The sequence below is a fragment of the Scyliorhinus torazame genome, chromosome 11 (assembly GCF_047496885.1).
Source record: "Scyliorhinus torazame isolate Kashiwa2021f chromosome 11, sScyTor2.1, whole genome shotgun sequence".
In the NCBI taxonomy this organism is placed as follows: Eukaryota; Metazoa; Chordata; class Chondrichthyes; order Carcharhiniformes; family Scyliorhinidae; genus Scyliorhinus; species Scyliorhinus torazame.
Genome location: NC_092717.1, coordinates 248,338,498 through 248,355,587, shown reverse-complemented (window position 1 = coordinate 248,355,587; position 17,090 = coordinate 248,338,498). Strand labels below are relative to the sequence as shown.

Below are 17,090 nucleotides of genomic sequence, written 5' to 3'. Positions count from 1 at the left end.
AAACTATGAAAAGAAATATGGAGACATATGTGTTGATAAGTGAGAATTTATAAAAGGCAAGTCTTGTTTGATAAAGCATGGAAATATTAAAGGAAATGACAACAAGGAAATATTGTGTGGATAATTTACATGGATTTTCAAAAATCATGTGAAAAGGTGCCACAGAAGGGGCTTAAAAATCACAAGGAACAGAGACACAGAGAACACAGAGGACACAGAGGACACAGAGGACACAGAGGACACAGAGGACACAGAGGACACAGGGGACCACAGGGGACCACAGGGGACACAGGAGACACAGGGGGAACAGGAACACAGGGGGCACAGGAACACAGGGGGCACAGGAACACAGGGGGCACAGGAACACAGGGGGCACAGGAACACAGGGGGCACAGGAACACAGGGGGGCACAGGAACACAGGGGGCACAGGAACACAGGGGGCACAGGAACACAGGGGGCACAGGAACACAGGGGGCACAGGAACACAGGGGGCACAGGAACACAGGGGGCACAGGAACACAGGGGCACAGGAACACAGGGGGCACAGGAACACAGGGGGCACAGGAACACAGGGGACACAGGAACACAGGGGACACAGGAACACAGGGGACACAGGAACACGGGGACACAGGAACACAGAGGACACAGTGGATACAGGGGACACAGAGGACACAGACAGAGAACACAGGGGACACAGAGAACACAGGGGACACAGAGGACAAGAGGATGTTTCCGCTTGTGGGAGAATCTAGAACCTGGGATCAGTGTTTTAAAATAAGGGGTCGCCCATTTCAGAGAGAGCGATGATGAGACTTTCTTTCTCCCAGAGGGTTGTCTTCTAATTTTTATTGTCACAAGTAGGCTTACATTAACACTGCAATGAAGTTACTGTGAAAAGCCCCTCGTCGCCACCACTCTGGCACCTGTTCGGGTACACAGAGGGAGAATTCAGAATGTCCAATTCTCCTAACAGCAAATCTTTTGGACTTGTGGGATGAAACCGGAGCACCCGGAGGAAACCCACGCAGACACGGGGAGAACGTGCAGACTCCGCACAGACACTGATCCAAGCCGGAAATCTGGGACCCTGGAGCAGTGAAGCAACAGTGCTAACCACTGTGCTACCATGCTGCCCACCTTGTCACCCCCACCATACTGCCCAAATTTGCAGAATCATCCCAAGTGCTCCGATTTGATATGTTCGTATATCGTAATTACTGGACACAAAGGACCAAGATCGACACAGTTCACCTCCTACCATCACAATCAATCACACTGATCAATCAACAAAGCCACATCAGACCCGGGCAGGAGGGGAGGGAAAGCCCTCGTTTGGGGGGGGGGGGGGGGGGGGGGGGGGGGGGGGGTGGGGAGATAGTATTTGGAACTGTAGATCTGAAGGTACCTGTTCCTCCTGAGTGTACGCTTTCCAGCATTGGCCACCTCTCCAATTACTCTCAAGCTGTTTTCTAAGATAAACTTATTCAATTTGGTTTGGAGTGAATAGCTCCTTCCACCCTCTCTCTGGGAATCCTCTTCCACAGATTGGCCAATTACTAAAATGTCATAGAATCCCGACACTGCAGAAGGAGGCCATTCGGCCCATCAAGTCTTCACCCACCACCCGAAAGTGCGCGCTCTCCCTGTCCATGCCGCCCCACCCCGCAACCTAACCTACACATCTTTGGACACAAAGGGGCAACTCCACACAGGCAGTCAAGGTCGGAATTGAACCAGACCCCTGGCGCTCTGAGGTAGTCGTGCTAACCACTGTGCCACTGTGAATACTGTTCCTACAGGTTAGAATTTCCCCTTTACGTTCAGGCTGGGTCCTTTGCTTCTCGTTCTGGACAAGGTGAGGAGTGGGGGAGGGGTGTGGGGTGGGGGAGGGGTGTGGGGTGGGGGAGGGGTGTGGGGGTGAGGGAGGGGTGTGGGGCAGGGGAGGGGGGGGGGGGGAGTTGTTTGAGGTGGGGTGTGGGAGGGTTGTGGGGGAGGTGGTGTGGTGTGGGGGAGTGGAGGATTGTGGGGGAGGGCTGTGGGAGGGGTGTGGGGTGGGGAGGGGAGGGCTCTGAGGGAGGGGTGTGGATTAGGGGATGGGTGTGGGGAGGGGTGGGAGAGGTTTGTGTGGTGGGGGTGGGGGTGGGGTGTGGGTTGGGGAGGAGTGTGGGATGGAGTCGGGGAGGGGCGTGGGGAGGTGGTGGGGAGGGGGTGGGGAGGGGTGTGGGGGGAGTGTGGGATGGAGTCGGGGAGGGGCGTGGGATGGGAGAGGGGTGTGGGTGGGGAGGGGGTGTGGGGTGGGGAGGGGTGTGGGTGAGGGGTGTGGGGGAGGGTGTGGGGGAGGGGTGTGGGGTGGGGAGGGGTGTGGGGTGGGGAGGGGTGTGGGGTGGTGGAGGGGTGTGGGGGAGGGGCGTGGGGTGGGGGATGGGCGTGGGGGAGGGGTGGGGAGTGGGGGAGAGGTGTGGGGTGGGGGAGGGGTGTGGGGTGGGGGAGGGGTGTGGGGTGGGGGAGGGGGTGTGGGGTGGGGAGGGGTGTGGGGTGGGGAGGGGTGTGGGGTGGGGAGGGGTGTGGGGTGGGGAGTGGGGGAGGGGTGTGGGTGGGGAGGGGTGTGGGGTGGGGAGGGGTGTGGGGTGGGGAGGGGTGTGGGGGAGGGTGTGGGGGAGGGGTGTGGGGGAGGGGTGTGGGGTGGGGGAGGGGTGTGGGGTGGGGAGGGGTGTGGGGTGGTGGAGGGGTGTGGGGAGGGGCGTGGGGTGGGGGATGGGCGTGGGGGAGGGGTGGGGAGTGGGGGAGAGGTGTGGGGGAGGGGTGTGGGGTGGGGGAGGGGTGTGGGGTGGGGGAGGGGTGTGGGGTGGGGGAGGGGTGTGGGGTGGGGAGGGGTGTGGGGTGGGGAGGGGTGTGGGGTGGGGAGTGGGGGAGGGGTGTGGGGTGGGGTGTGGGGTGGTGGAGGGGTGTGGGGTGGTGGAGGGGTGTGGGGGAGGGGGAGGGGTGTGGGGGAGGGGGAGGGGTGTGGGGGAGGGGGGAGGGGTGTGGGGTGGGGGAGGGGTGTGGGGTGGGGAGGGGTGTGGGGTGGGGGAGGGGTGTGGGGTGGGGAGGGGTGTGGGGTGGGGGAGGGGTGTGGGGTGGGAGGGGTGAGGGGTGGGGAGTGGGGGAGGGGTGTGGGGTGGGGGAGGGGTGTGGGGTGGGGGAGGGGTGTGGGGTGGGGAGGGGTGGGGAGGGGTGTGGGGTGGGGGAGGGGTGTGGGGAGGGGGGAGGGGCGTGGGGTGGGGGAGGGGTGTGGGGGAGGGGTGTGGGGTGGGGAGGTGTGTGGGGTGGGGAGGGGTGTGGGGGTGGGGGAGGGATGTGGGGTGGGGAGGGGTGTGGGGTGGGGAGGGGTGTGGGGTGGGGAGGGGTGTGGAGGGGTGTGGGGTCGGGGAGGGGTGTGGGGTCGGGGAGGGGTGTGGGGTCGGGGAGGGGTGTGGGTTGGGGGAGGGGTGTGGGTTGGGGGAGGGGTGTGGGGTGTGGGAGGGGTGTGGGGTGGGGGAGGGGTGTGGGTTGGGGGAGGGGTGTGGGTTGGGGGAGGGGTGTGGGGTGGGGGAGGGGTGTGGGGAGGGGTGTGGGGAGGGGTGTGGGGAGGGGGAGGGGTGTGGGGTGGGGAGGGGTGTGGGGTGGGGGATGGGTGTGGGGTGGGGGAGGGGTGTAGTGTGGGGTGGGGTGGGGAGGGGTGTGGGAGGGGTGTGGGCTGGGGGAGGGGTGTGGGGTGGGGAGGGGTGTGGGAGGGGTGTGGGGTGGGGGAGGGGTGTGGGGTGGGGGAGGGGTGTGGGGTGGGTGTGGGGTGGGGAGGGGGGTGGGGTGGGGGAGGGGTGTGGGGTGGGGGAGGGGTGTGGGGTGGGGGAGGGGTGTGGGGTGGGGAGGGGTGTGGGGTGGGGGAGGGGTGTGGGTGGGGAGGGGTGTGGGGTGGGGAGGGGTGTGGGGTGGGGAGGGGTGTGGGGTGGGGAGGGGGGTGGGGTGGGGGAGGGGTGTGGGGTGGGGGAGGGGTGTGGGGTGGGGGAGGGGTGTGGGGTGGGGGAGGCGTGTGGGGTGGGGGAGGCGTGTGGGGTGGGGAGGGGTGTGGGGTGGGGAGGGGTGTGGGGTGGGGGAGGGGTGTGGAGTGGGGGAGGGGTGTGGGGTGGGGGAGGGGTGTGGGGTGGGGGAGGGGTGTGGGTTGGGGGAGGGGTGTGGGGTGGGGGAATGAGTACCTTGATCGGTGATGCGAGTCCGACTCAAGTTGAGTTTGACGAGTTGTTTGCAGTGCAGCAGTCCCTGTGTCACCACACTGTCACCCACACGTGTCGAGGCAAGACTCAAAACCTGCCATGAAAGATGTTTAAAAAGCAGCAGTGTTAATCCCACTGGGGCAGCAATAAATGAAGCAGACCGGCCAGCTCTTCACTTCCTCCCGCCGTCTCTGCCCTCTGCTGGCCTGAGTCAGCTGCCCAGGGAGCTGGCTGCTCCATGGGCCATGTGAGGTCAGTAATGAACAGCCACATTGCAGGGGCAGTTTGCTATTCAACTGAATCAAAAACATGACATTCGGCCCAACTGCTATGTGTTGCTCACAAGTCTCTTCTAACTTTACGTCATCATACCCAATCAGCATAATCTTCCATTCCTTTCCTCTCATGCATTTATCCAGCATCCCCTACAACGTATCTCTGCAATTCACATCAGCCACTCCCTGTGGGAGCGGGTTCCACATCCTTCCCATTCTCTGGGTGAAGATGTTCCTCCTGAGTTGCCCATGGACTGTATTTGTGACAAACATCTTCCCATCTTTACCATCAAAGCCTTCCAGAAATGCAAACAGCTCCTTCAGGTCAACCTCTCAAAGTCTTCCCGATTCCAGAGCAAAGGTCCCCAGTCTGTTCAATCCTTCCTGATAGTTGGAACCTCTCAATTCCGACATTATCCTCAAAAAGTATCGATCCCCCTGCCTGCTCTCCAGCTCAAAGTGACCATCATACGGTGCAAGTGAGCAACAGGATCCACGAGGAGCTGGAAGAGATACTGCCCCACCTCCATACCCCAGACTCCCCTCTTGCCCCACATCCCCCAGCTTTCCTCACGCCCACCTCTTCCCAGCCCGCATCCCCATCTCCTCCCTGACCCACATTTAAAAAAAATCTGTTCAAGTGACCTGGGTGTCGCAGGCTCTGCCAGCATTAATTGCCCTTGACGGGGTCGTTAAGAGTCAACCGCATTGCTGTGGGTCTGAAGTCACATGTAGGGTAAGGACGGCAGATTTCCTTCCCTGAAGGACATTAGTAAAGCAGATGGCTTTTTACGACAATCGACAATGGCTTCATGGTTGTCATTAGACTTTTAATTCCAGATTTTTATTGAATTCACATTTCACCATCTGCCCTGGAGGGATTCGAACCGGAGTCCCCAGAGCTTTACTCTGGGTCTCTGGTTTACTAGTCCAGTGACAACACCACTCGTCACCACCACCCCCAGCTATTCCCAACCCCACACTCCCCCCTCCACCGTGACCAATAAAAACCCCAGCTATCCCCTTCCCCCATTGTCCCTAACTCCTACCCTTCCCCTTGGGTGGTCACTCCTCCAAGATGCACATCATATTTGACAATGAAACTAACATCAATTCTTGTAAAAACCCATCTGGTTCACTAATGTCCTTTAGGGAAGGAAATCTGCCGCCCTTACCTGGTCTGGCCTACATGTGACTCCAGACCCACAGCAATATGTTGGACTCTAACCTGTCCCGATTGGCCGAACAAGGCACTGAGTGGCAGCTTGGTAAGTACAGCTCGGTGATAAAGGCTGACTTGGTCAGAAATGCCCAGCTTCTCAATATTCCCTCACACAAGGTGGATGTGTCAGTATGTCCCAGACCTGTAAGCGAGGCAGATTCCTGATGCACTGAGCCACTCCCTTGCTGCTGACGTTGGTGCGGTCCAAGCAGAGTTCCTCGAGATCGGTCAGAGGCTGCAGGTGAACTAACCCAGCATCTGTCATCAATGTGTTACTCAGTGAAAGCTTCATCAACCTGCATACACACAGGAGAGCCATTAGCGAGCTGCTGTCTGACCACAACACAAACCAACAACTAAATAAAAAGGTAAGGAATACGCGTGCATGAGTAAGTGTACATTCACCACGCATAGCATTGCTCTGCGCACACGCACACACACACACACATATATATATCATATACACACTCTTACTTGCAGTTGGTGCACACAAACATGACACACATGTGCACACATGCTGCATAGAAAGGCAGTGTGCACGCACAGCACAACACAAACTGGCCACGCACAAGCGCCCACTTGCTGTATAGAAATGTGCACAACCCGCAGTAACGGACGTACAATGCCGTCACAGCGTGCACAACATGCTGATCACAATGGTCACAGTGGGACACAGTTAGGATTAAGGTTGATGGGCACTGGATGGTGATCAGGTGCAAGGTGCCACACTGTGACCAATCAGAGTGACAGATCAGTGATCGGTTCCTTCCTCGATACAGGCCAAACCTGTCTGAGCAAGGGCTCAGCTCCACCGCACACCACACCGTGTGCCTCAATACCGCCCCGAGCGGTGGGTCATTCCACTCGGACCAGCCCAGCTGCTCAGGTGTCAGCGTCGCTCAGCATCTGTCTCGGGGTCGGGGCCCAGTCACTCACACAAGCAACCTTCCAATCAGGTGCCACATTCGCAGCTCATTTAGTCAACCTGGTTTGAGAGAGTGTTGTAAAACAAAACGGGCAAAGAGTTACCGGTGCAATCTGGATAGGTGGCTGATGCCTTGGTCTGTAACCTGCGTGTAGTCGGTCAGGTCGAGCTCAACCAGTTTCTCAAGTTGGGACAAGAATTGCAGTCCAGAATCGCTCACCGTGTGCCTGTCTGGCAGTTTGAGGTGAGTCAGATTGAGACCTGGAACAGGGGGTGGATAAAGGGTGAGTGTTCGGTCACCACTCTACACCAATCCACTCTCTTCTTTGTTAAACACGGTAAGATATAACCATCCGTTTAAAAATATAATCCCCCGCAACAAATACACAGTGACAGTTAGAAACCTCAGACTGAATGTACATAGAACATAGAACATTACAGCGCAGTACAGGCCCACGATGTTGCACCGAAACAAAAGCCATCTAACCTACACTATGCCATTATCATCCATATGTTTATCCAATAAACTTTTAAATGCCCTCAATGTTGGCGAGTTCACTACTGTAGCAGGTAGGGCATTCCACGGCCTCACTACTCTTTGCGTAAAGAACCTACCTCTGACCTCTGTCCTATATCTATTACCCCTCAGTTTAAAGTTATGTCCCCTCGTGCCAGCCATATCCATCCGCGGGAGAAAGCTCTCACTGTCCACCCTATCCAACCCCCTGATCATTTTGTATGCCTCTATTAAGTCTCCTCTTAACCTTCTTCTCTCCAACGAAAACAACCTCAAGTCCATCAGCCTTTCCTCATAAGATTTTCCCTCCATACCAGGCAACATCCTGGTAAATCTCCTCTGCACCCGCTCCAAAGCCTCCACGTCCTTCCTATAATGCGGTGACCAGAACTGTACGCAATACTCCAAATGCGGCCGTACCAGAGTTCTGTACAGCTGCAACATGACCTCCCGACTCCGGAACTCAATCCCTCTACCAATAAAGGCCAACACTCCATAGGCCTTCTTCACAACCCTATCAACCTGGGTGGCAACTTTCAGGGATCTATGTACATGGACACCTAGATCCCTCTGCTCATCCACACTTTCAAGAACTTTACCATTAGCCAAATATTCCGCATTCCTGTTATTCCTTCCAAAGTGAATCACCTCACACTTCTCTACATTAAACTCCATTTGCCACCTCTCAGCCCAGCTCTGCAGCTTATCTATATCCCTCTGTAACCTGCTACATCCTTCCACACTATCGACAACACCACCGACTTTAGTATCGTCTTCAAATTTACTCACCCACCCTTCTGCGCCTTCCTCTAGGTCATTGATAAAAATGACAAACAGCAACGGCCCCAGAACAGATCCTTGTGGTACTCCACTTGTGACTGTACTCCATTCTGAACATTTCCCATCAACCACCACCCTCTGTCTTCTTTCAGCTAGCCAATTTCTGATCCACATCTCTAAATCACCCTCAATCCCCAGCCTCCGTATTTTTTGCAATAGCCTACCGTGGGGAACCTTATCAAACGCTTTGCTGAAATCCATATACACCACATCAACTGCTCTACCCTCGACTACCTGTTCAGTCACCTTCTCAAAGAACTCAATAAGGTTTGTGAGGCATGACCTACCCTTCACAAAGCCATGCTGACTATCCCTGATCATATTATTCCTATCTAGATGATTATAAATCTTGTCTCTTATAATCCCCTCCAAGACTTTACCCACTACAGACGGGAGGCTCACCGGTCTATAGTTGCCGGGGTTGTCTCTGCTCCCCTTTTTGAACAAAGGGACCACATTTGCTGTCCTCCAGTCCTCTGGCACTATTCCTGTAGCCAATGATGACATAAAAATCAAAGCCAAAGGTCCAGCAATCTCTTCCCTGGCCTCCCATAGAATCCTAGGATAAATCCCATCAGGTCCCGGGGACTTATCTATTTTCAGCCTGTCCAGAATTGCCAACACCTCTTCCCTACGTACCTCAATGCCATCTATTCTATTAGCCTGGGGCTCAGCATTCTCCTCCACAACATTATCTTTTTCCTGAGTGAATACTGACGAAAAATATTCATTTAGTATCTCGCCTATCTCTTCAGACTCCACACACAATTTCCCATCCCTGTCCTTGACTGGTCCTACTCTTTCCCTAATCATTCGCTTATTCCTGACATATCTATAGAAAGCTTTTGGGTTTTCCTTGATCCTTCCTGCCAAATACTTCTCATGTCCCCTCCTTGCTCGTCTTAGCTCTCTCTGTAGATCCTTCCTCGCTACCTTGTAACTATCCACCGCCCCAACCGAAACTTCACACTTCATCTTCACATAGGCCTCCTTCTTCCTCTTAACAAGAGATTCCGCTTCCTTGGTAAACCACGGTTCCCTCGCTCGACGCCTTCCTCCCTGTCTGACCGGTACATACTTATCAAGAACACGCAGTAGCTGATCCTTGAACAAGCCCCACTTATCCAGTGTGCCCAACACTTGCAGCCTACTTCTCCACCTTATCCCCCCCAAGTCACGTCTAATGGCATCATAATTGCCCTTCGCCCAGCTATAACTCTTGCCCTGCGGTGTATACTTATCCCTTTCCATCATTAACGTAAACGTCACCGAATTGTGGTCACTGTCCCCAAAGTGCTCTCCTACCTCCAAATCCAACACCTGGCCTGGTTCATTACCCAAAACCAAATCCAACGTGGCCTCGCCTCTTGTTGGCCTGTCAACATATTGTTTCAGGAAACCCTCCTGCACACACTGTACAAAAAACGACCCATCTATTGTACTCGAACTATATCTTTTCCAGTCAATATTTGGAAAGTTAAAGTCTCCCACAATAACTACCCTGTTACTTTCGCTCATATCCAGAATCATCTTCGCCATCCTTTCCTCTACATCCCTAGAACTATTAGGAGGCCTATAAAAAACTCCCAACAGGGTGACCTCTCCTTTCCTGTTTCTAACTTCAGCCCATACTACCTCGGAAGAAGAGTCCCCATCTAGCATCCTCTCAGCCACCGTAATACTGCTCTTGACTAGCAGCGCCACACCTCCCCCTCTTTTGCCTCCTTCTCTGAGCTTACTAAAACACCTAAACCCCGGAACCTGCAACATCCATTCCTGTCCCTGCTCTATCCATGTCTCCGAAATGGCCACAACATCGAAGTCCCAGGTACCAACCCATGCTGCCAGTTCCCCTACCTTGTTTCGTATACTCCTGGCATTGAAGTAGAAACACTTAAAACCACCTACCTGAACACTGGCCCCCTCCTGCGACGTCAAATCTGTGCTCCTGACCTCTATACTCTCATTCTCCCTTACCCTAAAACTACAATCCAGGTTCCCATGCCCCTGCTGCATTAGTTTAAACCCCCCCCAAAGAGCACTAACAAATCTCCCCCCCCCAGGATATTTGTGCCCCTCAGGTTCAGATGTAGACCATCCTGTCTGTAGAGGTCCCACCTTCCCCAGAAAGAGCCCCAGTTATCCAGAAATCTGAATCCCTCCCGCCTGCACTATCCCTGTAGCCACGTGTTTAAATGCTCTCTCTCCCTATTCCTCATCTCACTATCACGCGGCAGACATTACAACATACAGAGTAAAGCTCCCTTGACACTGTCCCCATCAAACACTCCCAGGACAGGTACAGCATGGGGTTAGATACAGAGTAAAGCTCCCTCTACACTGTCCCCATCAAACACTCCGAGGACAGCTACAGCACGGGGTTAAATACAGAGTAAAGCTCCCTCTACATTGTCCCCATCAAACACTCCCAGGACAGGTACGACACGGGGTTCGATACAGAGTAAAGCTCCCTCTACACTGTCCCCATCAAACACTCCCAGGTCAGGTACAGCACGAGGTTAGATACAGAGTAAACCTCCCTCTACACTGTCCCCATCAAACACTCCGAGGACAGGTACAGCACGGGGTTAAATACAGAGTAAAGCTCCCTCTACATTGTCCCCATCAAACACTCCCAGGACAGGGACAGCACGGGGTGAGATACAGAGGAAAGCTCCCTCTACACTGTCCCCATCAAACACTCCCAGGACAGGTACAGCATGGGGTTAGATACAGAATAAAGCTCCCTCTACACTGTCCCATCACTCTCAGGACAGATACAGCATGGGGTTAGATACAGAGTAAACCTCCGTCTGCACGGTCACCATCAAACACTCCCTGGACAGGTACAGCACGGGGTTAGATACATAGTAAAGCTCCCTCTACACTGTCCCCATCAAACACGCCCAGGACAGGTACTGCAAATGGTTAGATACAGAGTAAAGCTCCCTCTACATTTTCCCCATCAAACACTCCCAGGACAGATACAGCACGGGGTTAGATGCAGAGTAAAGCTCCCTCTACACGGTCCCCATCAAACACTCCCAGGACAGGTACAGCACGAGGTTAGATACATGGTAAAGCTCCCTCTACACTGTCCCCATCAATCACTCCCAGGACAGGTACAGCACGGGGTTAGATACAGAGTAAACCTCCCTCTACACTGTCCCCATCAAACACTCCCAGGACAGGTACAGCACGGGGTTAGATACAGAGTAAACCTCCCTCTACACTGTCCCCATCAAACACTCCCAGGACAGGTACAGCACGGGGTTAGATACAGAGTAAAGCTCCTCCACACTGTCCCCATCAAACACTCCCAGGACAGGTACAGCACGGGGTTAGATACAGAGTAAATTTGTGAGACTGTGTCAGTTCACAGAAGGTTGCTAATGTCCCAAATTCAGCTGGTGTAGGAGCCAGAGGAGTGGGTGGGCTGTGTCACTCCTCAGTCACATTGTGGTTAAGTGATTCAGTATCAAACCTGAGATAATTTGCAGCGTTATATCTCCACTGAGTGAGTGCAGGCCATACACGCTGAGCGAGGACAGAGTCGGGTGAGAGCTGAGTGCCTGAAGTGAGCTCTGGCTGATCTTATTGCTATCCAGGTGGAGGGTATGTAGAGCTGTCAGATCCTTCAGCGCCGAGACATCACACACCTGAAGGTGCAGAGAGCAAACTGCAACAATGGGGGTCGGACACACACATAAAGTAACATTTCCCCATCGCACACATATCGACACTCCCCATTTGTGTCCTCATTTGTGAAGACAGAGCCAAAGTGTATTTAGTTGCTCACCATTTCGTTGTCCCTTATTATACATTCCCCTGGGTCATGATGGGGAGCAGAGAGCACTGGGTCACGATGGAGCAGAGAGCACTGGGTCACGATGGAGCAGAGAGCACTGGGTCACGATGGAGCAGAGAGCACTGGGTCACGATTGGGAGCAGAGAGCACTGGGTCAGGATGGAGCAGAGAGCACTGGTTACGATGGAGCAGAGAGCACTGGGTCACGATGGAGAGAGGGCACTGGGTCACGATGGAGCAGAGAGCACTGGTTACGATGGAGCAGAGAGCACTGGGTCACGATGGAGAGAGGGCACTGGGTCACGATGGAGCAGAGAGCACTGGGTCACGATGGAGCAGAGAGCACTGGTTACGATGGAGCAGAGAGCACTGGGTCACGATGGAGAGAGGGCACTGGGTCACGATGGAGAGAGGGCACTGGGTCACGATGGAGCAGAAATCACTGGGTCACGAAGGAGAGAGGGCACTGGGTCACGATGGAGCAGAGGGCACTGGGTCACGATGGAAAGGGGGCACTGGGTCACGATGGAAAGGGGGCACTGGGTCACGATGGAGAGGGGGCACTGGGTCACGATAGAGCAGAGAGCACTGGGGCACGATGGAGCAGAGAGCACTGGGGCATGATGGAGCAGAGAGCACTGGGTCACGATGGAGCAGAGAGCACTGGGTCACGATGGAGCAGAGAGCACTGGGTCACAATGGAGCAGAGAGCACTGGGTCACGATGGAGCAGAGAGCACTGGGTCAGGATGGAGCAGAGAGCACTGGGTCAGGATGGAGCAGAGAGCACTGGGTCAGGATGGAGCAGAGAGCACTGGGTCACGATGGAGCAGAGAGCACTGGGTCACGATGGAGATAGGGCACTGGGTCACGATGGAGCAGAGAGCACTGGGTCACGATGGAGAGAGGGCACTGGGTCACGATGGAGCAGAGAGCACTGGGTCAGGATGGAGCAGAGGGCACTGGGTCAGGATGGAGCAGAGAGCACTGGGTCAGGATGGAGCAGAGAGCACTGGGTCACGATGGAGCAGAGAGCACTGGGTCACGATGGAGCAGAGAGCACTGGGTCACGATGGAGCAGAGAGCACTGCGTCACGATGGAGCAGAGAGCACTGGGTCACGATGGAGCAGAGAGCACTGGGTCACGATGGAGCAGAGAGCACTGGGTCACGATGGAGCAGAGAGCACTGGGTCACGATGGAGCAGAGAGCACTAGGTCACGATGGAGCAGAGAGCACTGGGTCACGATGGAGCAGAGAGCACTGGGTCACGATGGAGCAGAGCGCACTGGGTCACGATGGAGCAGAGAGCACTGGGTCACGATTGGGAGCAGAGAGCACAGGGTCACGATGGAGCAGAGAGCACTGGGTCACGATGGAGAGACGGCACTGGGTCACGATGGAGCAGAGAGCACTGGGTCAGGATGGAGCAGGGAGCACTGGGTCAGGATGGAGCAGGGAGCACTGGGTCAGGATGGAGCAGAGAGCACTGGGTCAGGATGGAGCAGAGAGCACTGGGTCAGGATTGGGAGCAGAGAGCACAGGGTCACGATGGAGCAGAGAGCACTGGGTCACGATGGAGAGACGGCACTGGGTCACGATGGAGCAGAGAGCACTGGGTCAGGATGGAGCAGGGAGCACTGGGTCAGGATGGAGCAGGGAGCACTGGGTCAGGATGGAGCAGAGAGCACTGGGTCAGGATGGAGCAGGGAGCACTGGGTCAGGATGGAGCAGGGAGCACTGGGTCAGGATGGAGCAGAGAGCACTGGGTCACGATGGAGCAGAGAGCACTGGGTCACGATGGAGCAGAGAGCACTGGGTCACGATGGAGCAGAGAGCACTGGGTCACGATGGAGCAGAGAGCCCTGGGTCACGATGGAGCAGAGAGCACTGGGTCACGATGGAGCAGAGAGCACTGGGTCACGATGGAGAGAGGGCACTGGGTCACGATGGAGCAGAGAGCACTGGGTCACGATGCAGCAGAGAGCACTGGGTCACGATGGAGCAGAGAGCACTGGGTCACGATGGAGCAGAGAACACTGGGTCACGATGGAGCAGAGAACACTGGGTCACGATGGAGCAGAGAGCACTGGGTCACGATGGAGCAGAGAACACTGGGTCACGATGGAGCAGAGAGCACTGGGTCACGATGGAGCAGAGAGCACTGGGTCACGATGGAGCAGAGAGCACTGGGGCACGATGGAGCAGAGAGCACTGGGTCACGATGGAGCAGACAGCACTGGGTCACGATGGAGCAGACAGCACTGGGTCACGATGGAGCAGACAGCACTGGGTCACGATGGAGCCAGAGCACTGGGTCACGATGGAGCACAGAGCACTGGGTCACGATGGAGCACAGAGCACTGGGTCACGATTGGGAGCAGAGAGCACTGGGTCACGATGGAGCAGAGAGCACTGGGTCACGATTGGGAGCAGAGAGCATTGGGTCACGATGGAGCAGAGAGCACTGGGTCACGATGGGGACCAGGGAGCACTGGGTCACGATGGAGCAAAGAGCACTGGGTCACAATGGAGCAGAGAGCACTAGGTCACGATGGAGCAGAGAGCACTGGGTCACGATGGAGCAGAAAGCACTGGGTCACGATGGAGCAGAGAGCACTGGGTCACGATGGAGCAGAGAGCACTGGGTCACGATGGAGCAGAGAGCACTGGGTCACGATGGAGCAGAGAGCCCTGGGTCACGATGGAGCAGAGAGCACTGGGTCACGATGGAGAGAGGGCACTGGGTCACGATGGAGCAGAGAGCACTGGGTCACGATGCAGCAGAGAGCACTGGGTCACGATGGAGCAGAGAGCACTGGGTCACGATGGAGCAGAGAACACTGGGTCACGATGGAGCAGAGAGCACTGGGTCACGATGGAGCAGAGAGCACTGGGTCACGATGGAGCAGAGAGCACTGGGTCACAATGGAGCAGAGAACACTGGGTCACGATGGAGCAGAGAGCAGTGGGTCACGATGGAGCAGAGAGCACTGGGTCACGATGGAGGAGATCGCTCTGGGTCACGATTGGGAGCAGAGAGCACTGGGTCACGATGCAGCAGAGAGCACTGGTCACGATTGGGAGCAGAGAGCACAGGGTCACGATGCAGCGGAGAGCACTGGGTCACGATGGAGCAGCGAGCACTGGGTCACGATGGAGCAGAGAGCACTGTATCACGATGGAGCAGAGAGCACTGTATAACGATGGAGCAGAGAGCACTGGGTCACGACGGAGCAGAGAGCACTGGGTCACGACGGAGCAGAGAGCACTGGGTCACGATGGAGCAGAGAGCACTGGGTCACGATGGAGCAGAGAGCACTGGGTCACGATGGAGCAGAGAGCACTGGGTCACGATGGAGCAGAGAGCACTGTGCCACGATGGAGCAGAGAGCACTGGGTCACGACGGAGCAGAGAGCACTGGGTCACGATGGAGCAGAGAGCACTGGGTCACGATGGAGCAGAGAACACTGGGGCACGATGGAGCAGAGAGCACTGGGTCACGATGGAGCAGAGAGGACTGGGTCACGATGGAGCAGAGAGCACTGGATCACGATGGAGCAGAGAGCACTGGGTCACGATGGAGCAGAGGGCACTGGGTCACGATCGAGCAGAGGGCACTGGGTCAAGATGGAGCAGAGGGCACTGGGTCACGATGGAGCAGAGGGCACTGGGTCACGATGGAGCAGAGGGCACTGGGTCACGATGGAGCAGAGGGCACTGGGTCACGATGGAGCAGAGGGCACTGGGTCACGATGGAGCAGAGGGCACTGGGTCACGATTGGGAGCAGAGAGCACTGGGTCACGATGGGGCAGAGAGCACTGGGTCACGATGGAGCAGAGAGCACTGGGTCACGATGGAGCAGAGAGCACTGGGTCACGATGGAGCAGAGAGCACTGGGTCACGATGGAGCAGAGAGCACTGGGTCACGATGGAGCAGAGAGCACTGGGTCACGATGGAGCAGAGAGTACTGGGTCACGATGGAGGAGAGAGCACTGGGTCACGATGGAGCAGAGAGCACTGGGTCACGATGGAGCAGAGAGCACTGGGTCACGATGGAGCAGAGAGCACTGGGTCACGATGGAGCAGAGAGCACTGGGTCACGATGGAGCAGAGAGCACTGGATCACGATGGAGCAGAGAGCACTGGGTCACGATGGAGCAGAGAGCACTGGATCACGAAGGAGCAGAGAGCACTGGGTCACGATGGAGCAGAGAGCATTGGGTCAGGATGCAGCAGAGAGCACTGGGTCAGGATGGAGCAGAGAGCACTGGGTCAGGATGGAGCAGAGCGCACTGGGTCACGATGGAGCAGAGAGCACAGGGTCACGATGGAGCAGAGAGCACTGGGTCACGATTGGGACCAGAGAGCACTGGGTCACGATGGAGCAGAGAGCACTGGGTCACGATGGGGACCAGGGAGCACTGGGTCACGATGGAGCAGAGAGCACTGGGTCACGATAGAGCAGAGAGCACTAAGTCACGATGGAGCAGAGAGCACTGGGTCACGATGGAGCAGAGAGCACTGGGTCACGATGGAGCAGAGAGCACTGGGTCACCATGGAGCAGAGAGCAGTGGGTCATGATGCAGCAGAGAGCACTGGGTCACGATGGAGCAGAGAGCACTGGGTCACGATGGAGGACAGAGCACTGGGTCACGATTGGGAGCAGAGAGCACAGGGTCACGATGGAGCAGAGAGCACTGGGTCACGATGGAGCAGAGAGCACTGGGTCACGATTGGGAGCAGAGAGCACTGGGTCACGATGGAGCAGACAGCACTGGGTCACGATGGGGACCAGGGAGCACTGGGTCACGATGGAGCAGAGAGCACTGGGTCACGATAGAGCAGAGAGCACTAAGTCACGATGGAGCAAAGAGCACTGGGTCACGATGGAGCAGAGAGCACTGGGTCACGATGGAGCAGAGAGCACTGGGTCAGGATGGAGCAGAGAGCACTGGGTCAGGATGGAGCAGAGAGCACTGGGTCAGGATGGAGCAGAGAGCACTGGGTCAGGATGGAGCAGAGAGCACTGGGTCAGGATGGAGCAGAGAGCACTGGGTCACGATGGAGCAGAGAGCACTGGGTCACGATGGAGCAGAGAGCACTGGGTCACGATGGAGCAGAGAGCACTGGGTCACGATGGAGCAGAGAGCCCTGGGTCACGATGGAGCAGAGAGCACTGGGTCACGATGGAGCAGAGAGCACTGGGTCACGATGGAGCAGAGAGCACTGGGTCACGATGGAGAGAGGGCACTGGGTCACGATGGAGCA

At 56.3% G+C, this 17,090-nt stretch overlaps 1 protein-coding gene across 2 annotated transcripts in view; it reads right to left on the bottom strand.

Moving 5' to 3' along the window:
• Positions 1-17,090, bottom strand: part of LOC140385913 (uncharacterized) — a 54,943-nt gene that overhangs the window by 17,854 nt on the left and 19,999 nt on the right. For both annotated transcript variants that reach the window (XM_072468558.1, XM_072468557.1), the window contains exons 2-5: positions 11,494-11,668; positions 6,757-6,913; positions 5,870-6,023; positions 4,213-4,324 (exon numbers count right to left, since the gene is read on the bottom strand). In XM_072468558.1, coding sequence (XP_072324659.1) covers positions 4,213-4,324; positions 5,870-6,023; positions 6,757-6,913; positions 11,494-11,668 — 598 coding nt within the window. The remainder of the gene's footprint in view (positions 1-4,212; positions 4,325-5,869; positions 6,024-6,756; positions 6,914-11,493; positions 11,669-17,090) is intronic.